Genomic DNA, 12048 nt, shown 5'->3' with positions numbered 1-12048 from the left:
ATTTGCTCTGGCAAATTATTTATTATTCCTTTCCCTAGGTGATATGAAAAAGCCATAACGTTACAACTTGTGTCCCCGTTTCCTCAGCAGGGCCCTCTGATAATATGCTGGGCCGTTGGGCTGGTTTTTTGTGTTTCCTCGTAGCCACATCTCTAAGAGTTTTCTACACATTTATCTTATCAGTTATAAATGCTTAAATTTTCATTGTTTCATATAAAAGAAACCAAGGTCTACTACAGAACCATGGAACTACTTAAATGCCCATGAAGACATAAGTCATTTTGGGACCATTTACCACTTATAAATGCTATAAAAACTACCATTTTTAAGAAAGAAGTATCGAGAAAGATTTGAAGAAGCTTTTAAAAGGGAAAAATAAACTTTGCTGTCAATGTAGAAATATACTCTATGTTTGAAATACAGGCCTAAATAAAAGGGAGTAGTGTTAAAGGAATTAAAATGCAATTATGGATAAAACAAACACCTTGTATTTGGAGAACATAATTTGAGAAATTAACCATGCAAATTAGATGAAGACACTAATGATAACTATTTTTAGAATTATATTAATAATTCAAATCTATTATACTAAGTACATAATAATTTAAATATTTATATCAATAAATTTATCAATGCTGATTTTTTAAAAACTTAAACAATATTAGCATTATGATTTTCAAAAGCAAAGCAATTTCTAGGTGACTATTTTATATGCATATAGAATATTTGCATATATTTTCTATACATATTTTAGACCGATGTATTATTGAAACTCACATATTCTAATTAATAGATTGTGGGTGATTTTCTGTACCTCTTCAGACCATTCTTAATTAAAATCAAGTTTGAGAGGTTGCTGCTGATGATTCAGGCATACCTACTTTTTGATTTTGAGTACATTGTATTTGCATGAATTTCTATCAGGCTGAGCCATTAACAAGTTCTTAAATTATTCTAGTCTGACTGCCAGCAAAGCTCCCCACTACTTTTGCTTTTGACAAGGTTATTTGTAGAAGAGGAGTGCCCCTTTCCTTTGAAGAGCTGTCATGTCCATTCATCATACGACCACTTTGTATAACTTCCAATTGTTGCTTTTTGGTAACAGTCTAAACAGCATTAGTGATATCTGAGATCTACTTCGAAAACCTACTTCGTGCCAACATGATGGATGGTGTACTTTGCAACTTCTTTGTAATTCATTGTGTGCTAGAAAGGTGACATTGTTTACCCCATCATGATGACAGGTGGGTCAGTAGAGGGGTCCTAAGGAGAGTTGTCCTGTCAGATGCAAAATACATATTAAAATGGATACATAAATAATTTAATGTGAGTGAGGTTAGCTTCAGGGAATAAACAGTGATTTATATTTTTATTAAAAGATAAATATCAACTATAATATTATCATACTGTTAAAAACATTGGTAGTGAGTGCTGACAATGTCTAGTCAGTTTTATAAATAGAATATATGGCCTTATGTAATTCCTGTGCAATTATTTCTTTTGTCCTTTGTGAAACCCATGCAGATGCAGAAAAGCAAAGGAAACAATTAATATTTAATATAGGTTGGTGAGATTTGAGTCTATTGTGTTTATGTTTTTGAACAGAGAATTTGTTTTTACTTTAATACACTTCATAGATTTGGGAATTTTCTTTCTGTTAAGTATTATTTTGTGTCTGAAAGTAAAAACAAATAATGCAATTTTATGGAGAAACTTATTTTCAGCAACCCATTAACCATGCATTAAGATAGGTTGTCATCAACACATTTATCACTGCCCCGTGCCTCAGAGAGCCCAGAGTTGTATCCTGCCTTATTAGCTGCACAACGGTGGGTTGCTCATTTTGGTTCTCTAAGCCTCAGTGTTCTCATCTGTATAGGGGAACAATAACAGTACCTCAACTCGTTGTTGTGGGAACAAAATGATGCAAACCATGTAGAGTGCATTGAGTGCACTTAGCACTCTGAAAGTGTTAGCTGTTGTTATTATGTGGTATAAAATAAACACATTTAAATGGGAGAAATTAAAATATGAGAACCATTTATCATGATTTGGCAGTACAAACTTTTTATCATATTGTCTGAGTGTAATCTTCCTGTCTTCTGCTTAATATGACAAATATTAATCATTAGGGAGGAAAATGCCTTGTTAAGTATGAATAAATAAAAAATACATATAACATCTGATCCAATTTTTAATTTAAAACTAAAGGCTCAAAGAAACTAGGAGTAAATATTTTATTTTTGAATGCAGAATGACAAATCATGTCCACTTGGGCCTGAAAAGCATTGTTTGTCTTCATCTTGTAAAATATCAAGCCATAGTGTAACACATGAAATCTAAACACTGTTGAATTGTATCAAGTAGTCTTAAAGAGAAAAAATATAATCACTGCATGGAATCCTTGGGGTACTTACAATCAGATGTCGATTTTCTCATAGCTAGGAAAACTTTGTCTTTCTCTTTTAATATTCTCAAACAAAAACAAACTTATCGAGTGTTATGGCAAAAGGCAGAGATGTATACATTTGGCTGTGAATGCTTCCTGTTATAGATAAGAAAATTATCAGAAAGCTAAATAAAGGAATAGAATGGAATTGCATGATTTAAACTTTTGTTGTCTGGGTAAGAAGATGAAGCTACTGTCTCACCAACAGAAAAATGTGAGCTTGGTGCAAGCAGTTTTTTAATGTTGAAAATGACTTTGCATTTTATTTGTCTCCCTTCTTTTCTCTTGTGGAATCCATCTTTTGGTCAGCAGTGCACAATTGTGAGATAAATGGCTGTGAGCACATTTGTATATAATGTTGTTACCTTTTAAAAATCTGCATAAAATTTCTTGGCCCAATATGACATTTTCCTTCTGGTTTCGTGAGCTTTGTGCATCAACCAACTTAGTTAAGAAAACAGTTCCATAATTGCTGCTTTTTTATTTGAACATAATAACCATGGGGTTAATTTCCACATATTTAAAGTACATATTTTTCCTGTATTTAAAAATTAGACAGAAGCATTTACAAATACAGAAGTGACCTATCACAACGTGTTGTCTGGAGTTAAATCGTTTGTCAGAGAGGTTACATCTACCTGGGAAAGAGAACAAAAGCCTATTTTATGAAATAAAAGTTTTGAAACAAAGATAGCTGAGTTCAGCTAAGTGGTTAAAGTGCAATGAATTTTCTTTCCCTCTTCATTAAAACAAATATGGCATTTTTAGTGAGAAAGTATTTGACTACAAAGTTCTAATTTGATCAAAGTTATTTCTAAAATTCTGAATCATCATAATTAAGTGTTATCTGACAGAAAATTCTAGGTCTGCATTTTTATTTTTAGTGTTGACATGATTTAAAGCATGCCGTTTACCAAGTTAAGTGATAATGTAATATTCTTAACAAATTTAATATATATTTTAATCTCCATAAAGTACTAGTATTTAAATATGTACCTTATGGATAAAATTTACCTCATTTCAGTAGGTGCTGCAAATTCAATTTTTTCAGAACTAGAAAGATCTATGGAAAAGTTGATCCTTAGGTTTATGTATTATTTCAATACACTAATCTGATTGATTTTAAAAGAAGCAGAATTCTGTCACATTACTTTCATGGCCTCTAGGAAGAATCCTCTTGAATGAATTTGCAACTCCTTCAATATCCTTACCTTAATAAGTTGAGTATCATTTATTAAATAAAGTGCCCTGTGATTATTAATTTGTTTTTCCTTATATTTTAATTTGATGGTGAAAGATTAGGTGACTAATCCAGTGTTTAGCTCTCTGGGTCTCGCTAATATAACAAGAAACATTCAGCATTCAGCATACTGGGTGCCTCTTAAGTGCCAGTCACAGGGGACAAAGTGATCAATAAGAAAGCTCCAGACACTGTCCACATGCACCTGGCCGTCTAATAGGAGAAACTGTCAGTTAGGTAAGCAATTGCAAACTGCATGCTCGAAACTACTGTGAGCAATAGCAAGATATTTAAATATTCTAAACTCGTTTCCTCATCTATAAAACGGGCAGAAGTACCTCCCAAATATGAATCTTCTGAAGATAGACTGAACACAATTGATATGCTCTCCTTAGTAAAATGTCTAGCACAGAGGACATAAATGGTTAAATATCGATTCCCCTATATCATGTCATAAACTCATGACCACTTCAGTCCTTCTCCCAACCCTCCCTTCCTCTCTCTCTCTCAAAAGCCCTATGTTCAATTTCCAACTTTCTAATACCTGGAGGTTTTCTGTGAACTCCTCTTGCCCTCATCTCTCTCTTGCTGTTACCCACCTCTTGCTTTCTTCTCCTTCTCTTCTCTTTCTACTTTGCCAGGACCTAGGCACCAGCTTCAACCCATACCTCTAATGTATACCTGCTTCTGTTTTCAGCCACCTAGGACAGCCCTGAGTAATACATTGCTCTACCACTTAAAAGGCCAGGCACAAGTGCCCCAATGGTGCGCTGGAATGGTTCAAGTCAGCTTGTTCTGGCTAGTGGAAGCAATTCTGTGAATCTTTCCTAATTCTGATCTGATATTTAAACCACAAAAAATTATAAATCTACACATCAGGGATCGCCCCCCCCCACACACACACACCAAGATACATTTTACTAACATACAGCTTCTCTGCACTCAGTAAGCAGCAAGAAACTCGTTTTCGAATTACAGCATGGCCACAATATTCAGGTAGGGTACACAGAGCCAAGAACAATGCTACAGAGACCACTCAAAAGTCAGTAACAGTATTGTAAGGGGCGGAGAACTCCCTTCTGATTTCCATCTGAAAGGGGAAGTTCCTTAGATAAACTTTACCTTTCACTCAGAACTATTGGAAGATCAAGAGGTAAATTCTTTTTCCAAGAATTCCCTCAAATTATCTGTCAGAGGGGCACCTGGGTGGCTCAGTCGTTAAGCATCTGCCTTCAACTCAGGTCATGATCCCAGGGTCCTGGGATCGAGCCCTGCATCGGGCTCCCTGCTTCGTGGGAGGCCTGCTTCTCCCTCTCCCACTCCCCCTGCTTGTGTTCCCTCTCTGGCTGTGTCTCTCTGTAAAATAAATAAATAAAATCTTTAAAAAAAATTATCTGTCAGATGTAACCCCTTCTGGGATACTTGGAGCATTTTGCAAAACATCAACTGATCTTCCATCCTCTTTCTCGAGCAACTGAGACTGGTCCACCAGCTTCCTGCCTGGACTCTCAACACAGTGACCCTGTGTCCCAATTGCCCTATACCCTGATGCCAGGAGATATGACTGAGTCATTCCAGGTTACTTATCTCCAGAGCGGTTAGCCAGGGCTGCTGCTGTTATTTTTTACTTCATTTCAAGAATCTTCCTAGTTGACTGCAGGCAAACAGAGTAAATAAGTTAAACATGTGGAAAGTGATAAAGTTGCAGAAACTTTCATAACCAGTTATTGCTGATATTCATGGAAATGTCAATGGAGTAGGATTAACGTCTTCTACATTCATTTATATTCTCCATTCTCATGATGAGAAAGAATAATCTAGATCTAGTTTCTCTATACTACTTTTGTTTCTAGGATTTGTCAACCAATTGGGCCAAATCTTCTTTTCAGTTTCTAAATATTTTTAAGTCTCCTTTTTGGTAAAAGCAGACCAACCAACCAACATACTCTCACCTCTCTCAGCTGCATGTGTACCAGCTAACTCTTGCTACTGACTGTTGTGTATCACCTAACTATTGTTCTTTCCTTCATTGATAAATTTCCTGAAATTCTATCCCTATCTAATCTCTACCCCTGTAAGAAAATTAATAACTTCCTATTTCAATGTTCCATAGTCATGTTTTACTCCTTAACATATAAAATGTCTTTGTTTCATTTGATAGAGCTCTTCATTCATTTGTTCTTAACCTCTGCCTAAAAAGTTCTTTCCCCCCGGTGAGTGCATGGCTTCTCATCAGTTGGATGTGATCTCCATAGCAATGCCTGCCCTGACATTCTTATTAAAATAATTCCTTATCACCCTCTATTACATTACCCCTTCCTTATTGTTGTTAGGGCATATCATAACTAAAAGTCTTCTGACTTGTTAGTGTCTTTGTTTATCTTTTTATTGTTGACCTTCTAGCAAGAGAAAGTCACCAGAGCATGAAGGTACCTTTTGTAATTCATTTTCCTCCATACCTTCAGAAACTAGAATATAACCTGACACATACTATTGGAAAATGAAATAATTTCCTCTTTAATACACTCTTCCTTGGACTTCCATAATTATGTTTTTCTCCTAATTCTCTACATATTTTTCATAATCTCTCTTTTAGAAGACATATTTTTAGCTTTCAAAATGACTTTAACAAAAACAGTGAAAAGGAAAGATATTCTGGTGGTTATTTTTGGCCAAATAAAGAAATATCTAAATATTTTGTGAGGTAATATTTATTAAAATTAGCAAAACTTAAAGTATATTTTCTTTCCAACAAATCTATTTTTTCTTACTCTAGTATCTTATTCTTAACTTACATAATTCTGTCTATTGATTTTGGAGATTATAGACTTGAAACATAGAGATATAAACCCAACAGAATTGTGCTTCACTTTGGTTAAATTTCTATATTACAATAGTTTTAACTCAATTTTTCATCCTTTAGATGGATGTGCATTACATATTAGATTATAAAACATTTTGCAAATTTTTAAAATAATTACTATATGTCAAGACAACTAACCACTACTCTGGCTTATCTTTGTTATTTCTGCTATAGAAATGTGGTCATCATGTCAGGAAGCCTTGCATTTAGTGTATCATTGTAGCAAATACTTTTTTCAGTAAGTGTATATATTACAGTAAAAAAAAAAAAATGATAAAATTGACAAGCACCTCTTTATCTGATTTTTTACACCAAAAACAGCAAAATGGATTGTGTGTCTCATGCTTAATGTTGGATTCAGTTGGGATGTACTAGTTTAGCACACTAGCTGATATCCCTTCTGATTGGTTAGGAGTGCATTTTAACTGATTAGTACTTGTGTTCCAGTTGTTAAAGATTTTAAATAGCTAAATATTATTTAAATAATTAATAGTTTTTAAATATTAAGTTATTTTACCTTAAAATATTAATTATTTTATACAGCTCCCTACTTATGCCAACCCCTAGTTGGTCTTCATTAGCTGGATTACCATCCTGAGAAGGAGTTTGAAAAGATGATGACTGATTAGTGATGTCTGCCACAGGAGTGGGAGGAAACAGTATTGCTTTTCATGCTTCGGTACAGTGTGGTTTCCATGATAATATCTGTGTGATGGAAAGCCATTAAGTGAACTTGAAAAAGAAGTGCTAATAAAATTCTAGCAGTCTCTGAATTTTGAAGTCTTCATAAATATTAACATGTTAATGCCTTCTAGAAAAGACAGAGGTAAACATGGGAGGACTTTTTGATTTTTACAAGTTTTTAATAGACATAAGCACTAATTTGAAGAGGATTCAAAGCTAGATTATATAAGATAGTAGTAAATTTCTGAAGTACAACTTGTATTTAGGTGACTAGTACTTCTGATGACACTGTATTTTGTCAGTATGAGAACTTCTTGGGCTTACCATTTCTGACTCTGAGTAGAAAATTACTGTTTTAGTCAAAGCAGCAATGCTTTTCAAACATTCTGTACATTCAGAATCTATTAGAGAAGAGCTAAGAGGATCCAGAGTGATTGATTTGGTTGAAAATGTCAAGTCTGAAAAATTTCAAAGCATACATCTTTCATAAGCATGAATAATTTTTGCTACCTCAAGAGAGAAGAGAAACATGGCACTGGATTGTTCGTCACTGTGGAGCACAGACCACCCATAGGTAGATGGCCCTAGATATTCTTCTCTGACCTAGTTATTTCCATGATTGTCCTATTTATTTTATTTAGCTGACTACAGGAAATAACAATTCTATTCATTTATCTTAGTTATTCCTTTCTTTTGCTTCTGCTCAGGATATTCTCACCATTTTTGTGTAGAAGCATTAAACAACTGATATAACAGAATAACACTTTTTAATGTTTTGAATTTTCGTTATCTGGTTTATGATTCCTTCTACTCACATATTTTGCCACAAAAGATAATTGTATTTTAATATTTAGTGTTTATTTTGAAACCATGCCACTTTTTCTCTTAGCTGCTACCACACTCTCTGCTGTCATTGCAATACTTTAAAATCTTTAATGACGTATAAAATATTTGTGTTTTTTTTTGTTACAGTTGTTGCTGCTGTTTTAAGTTCCTTGTTTTTAGTCAAAAATTAAAGAATAGAATTTAAATAAAAATTAATGTGTAGATTGGGGCGCCTGGGTGGCTCAGTCGGTTAGGCGTCTGCCTTCGGCTCAGGTCATGATCTCATGGTCCTGGGAACGAGCCCCGCATCGGGCTCCCTGCTCAGCGGGGAGTCTGCTTCTCTGTCTCCTGCTGCCCCTCCCTCTGGCTTGTGTTCTCTCTCTCTCTCTCTCTGTCTCTCAAATGAATAAATAAAATCTTTATAAAAAATAATGTGTAGACTTTTTTATATCTCTCCCAGGTTAAATTAAAAAATAAATAAAACAAAAGAGAACTAGTTCCATTTTACTTTGCACCTCTCATTTACCCCCTCCTATGTGTCAGGGAAGTCCTCAATGGAAAAGCTGGTGCACACAAGTGAATAATTCAACCAGTACATAGGTTCCTGCTCATTTGATACTTTCCAAAGGGACTAGTCAGATGTAACTTAATCCTTGGTATTTGGACATAAATTAAACATAGTACCTCAGTTGGTTGACTGGATGATTGTCCAGTGTGACAGAATACGTATAATAAGAAAGGTTCATTGTAGAAACAAAAATGTGTGGAAAGAAATGGCTTGACATTTTATCATCATTGTATATTGATTTGTGTCTTAGAAAACTTCAATGTGCTTTCTTGCAGCTGTGATTTTTCAGTTTGCGTAAAGGTAAATAGGAAAGACTTTCAGGAAGGACCTGATTCAGAGGCATCTTTTGAAGGCAATAGATAAATTTTTATTATCACCTGTCAAACCATGAGAACACTGATTTCTGTAATTATTGATTTTTAATGCAGAAGCCAAAATAAATTGATATAATGATGCTGTGTTGAGGACAATCTTTGTGAAAAAAGAAAAAAAAAAACCCTCTTCTTACGTGTTAAAATGCTTGAATCTATTGATGTGCTATTTAAAGAAAGATAATTAAAGAGCTCTTTAATTAAAATTGCCATTATTGAGGCAAGGTATTGCTATTTTCCAATAATGTAAACTGGTGTTTTTGTAACTCTCACATCTTTCTGGTATATACACAAACAAAAAGTCAAAGTCTAGCTCACACCATCTCAAGCCAGTATGATCATCCCCTAGCCTCTCCTAAATGTGAAAAATATGTTCATTAATATAACCAATTGAGTAATATCCTTGTTTTAAGATGATATCAGTGAATCACACATAATTAGTAGGTAGCTTAAAAATTTAAATGAATAATATGAATTCTCTCATTTTTCCAGTGTGATGATTATTAATATTATGTGATCATTTATTTAATCAGGCTTTTAAAATCATAAATCCATGGTTATTTATATTGTAATGGTATTAGCAAACTCAAAAATTATATTAATAAGGCACTGCTTTAAATCCCATTTTAATAGGAACAAAATTGTTATCCAAAACCATTCTGACAGAAGAGCTTTTAACAAGGTTTTCTTTTTTTTCTTTTTTTTTTTTTTTTAGTTTTTGCTGTAGTGTTCCATGGTTCGTTGTTTGTATATAACACCCAGTGCTCCATTCAATACATGCCCTCCTTAATACCCATCACCAGGCTAACCCATTCCCCCACCCTCTCCCCTCTAGAACCCTCAGTTTGTTCTCAGAGTCCATAGTCTCTTTTCTTAAGAAATCCATTTGAAAGTACAGCTTAACTTTTCAGAGATATCGTATAAACTATAATAGTGTCAATTTAAGACCGATGAAATAACAGTATATGCTGGACATCTGGGTGAAGAGTGAGAAATGTGCGTGATGGGCCTTCACTGAGGAAAATTTTTATATATATATAAAGAGATGAGTCCAGTGAGGTCCTCATGAGAGTCAGAAATGAATCACTGTGGGATTCAAAGTAGAGAAGGTCACATACTTGGGCAACAGGGAAATACAGTTCATCAGAAGGTAACATTTGATTGTTCCATGACAATGAATCATCGAACACTACGTCAAAAACTAATGATGTAATGTATGGTGATTAACATAACATAATAAAATAAAAAAACAAAACAACAACAACAACAAAAGAAGGTAACATTTGAAAAGGGCTTTACTGTATCAGTAAAGTTTTGACAGATGCAGATGAATGAAATGGTTAAGGAAATATTTCATGCCAGAAATGTTTCCTCTAACAGATTTGCCGGTGTCTTGGTGGTATTCACATGTGCTTCTAAAAACAGAATTCTCTCTTCATATGAGCCTTCTATGGAAGCCCTTTGCATGAAACTGACCAAAGAAATTAGCTCCAATTGAGAAAGGTGGGAAGTTAGAGGTCTGGATTCTCCACCTTTATTCTTTCACTGTTTGCCACCACTAACTCCTTAATGTCTCAATATGTAGATGCTGTAGTTTTAAACCACACATTCTGTATTATCATGTTATCATTGGGAAGCATAACAATTGCTGTTTTTTTAAAGACTTATTTATTTTTGAGGTGGGGGGGCACAGACGGAGAGAATCTTCAAGCAGACTCCCCGCTGAGCACAGAGTGTGGCATGGGACTCCATCTCACAAACCTGAGATCATGACCTGACCTGAAAACAAGTCAGACGATTAACCAACTAAGCCACCCAGGCACCCCAACGATTACTATTTTAATAATAGAAATTATGGAAACTAAACCTAAAAGGAATAATCTTGGATCATAGGAATAAGGAATCATCTTGGATCATAGGAATATGTGTTTGATAGAACCCTCAGTATGGTACTTTTCAAGGAGAAGGAAAGGGGCAACTACATAGAGGATTCTCATTAGAATCTCCAGAAAGGCGTAAAATTTTCACATTAATAAAAGGGGACTTTTAAGAATAAGAAATATTTGATGTAGAATATAAGATAACTGTAAGGAGGTAGTGGGAAATGTGACAGAACTTGTAGTCTGGGCTCATGTTCTAAAATCCTTGAACGCCAGACTGGCGCGCATGGGCAGTTGTACAGGTAGTGTCCTGCATGACCCATGGGGTTGTCACTCACACTGAATATATGTAGCACCTGAACAGCTGTGTGTGACGGACTTTACTTGATAACAATTGAGAGCCTTTGGATTGTTTGTAAGTCTAAGAATGGTATGATTTTTGTTGAACTGTAAGGACATTAATCTTATATTTTGTAAAATGGTTCAAATTCCAGAAACATAAATATATAATATACCAAATTCGATCATCTGTTAGAGGAATGAATTGAGGCTATAACTTGTTTAGAAGGGAGAGGGCAAAGGAAAAATGAATCTAAAACTTTTTAAAAATATTTTTATTTAAATTCAATTTAGTTAACATATAGTGTATTATTAGTTTCAGGGGTAGAATTTAGTGATTCATCAGTTGCATATAACACCCAGTGCTCATTACATCAGCTGCCCTCCTTAATGCCCATCACCCAGTCACCCCATGCCCCACCGATCACCCCTTTAGCACCCCTCAGTTTGTGACTCTAAACCATTTTTTTAAGTGACCAGAGGAATTGTTTTATCCTAATAGAAATAGGAAGATCACGTCTGTAGTGATTGGGTCAGGGTAAGAGTAGAAATAGTTCTTTTTTGAATATTTCAAATTATTGTGAATGATTTTGTCATACTAAATGGACAGTTTGCTGTATTTTTCTTTTTCTCTTCTCTTTCAGGCTGAAGTCATTGATGTGGGTTATGGAAATGCAGATGATTTAAAAAGGATTCAAAAAATGAAAAATACAACGAATCAGATTGCACTCCTGAAATTAGGAAAATTGCCATTACTTTATAAGGTTGGTCCGATGCTGTTTGTTGGTGGTAGGGTGATATATATATATATATATATATATATATATAT

The 12048-nt window shown here is 34.5% G+C and overlaps 1 protein-coding gene across 1 annotated transcript in view; it reads left to right on the top strand.

Moving 5' to 3' along the window:
• NAALADL2 (N-acetylated alpha-linked acidic dipeptidase like 2) overlaps nt 1-12048 on the top strand; it is a 1292620-nt gene that overhangs the window by 761633 nt on the left and 518939 nt on the right. The window contains exon 6 of the mRNA XM_032407181.1: nt 11864-11983. Within this exon, the coding sequence (XP_032263072.1) occupies nt 11864-11983 (120 nt within the window). The remainder of the gene's footprint in view (nt 1-11863; nt 11984-12048) is intronic.

The sequence above is a fragment of the Phoca vitulina genome, unplaced genomic scaffold, assembly GCF_004348235.1.
Source record: "Phoca vitulina isolate PV1807 unplaced genomic scaffold, GSC_HSeal_1.0 scaffold8, whole genome shotgun sequence".
NCBI lineage: Eukaryota > Metazoa > Chordata > Mammalia > Carnivora > Phocidae > Phoca > Phoca vitulina.
This window is presented reverse-complemented; position numbering and strand designations above follow the sequence as displayed.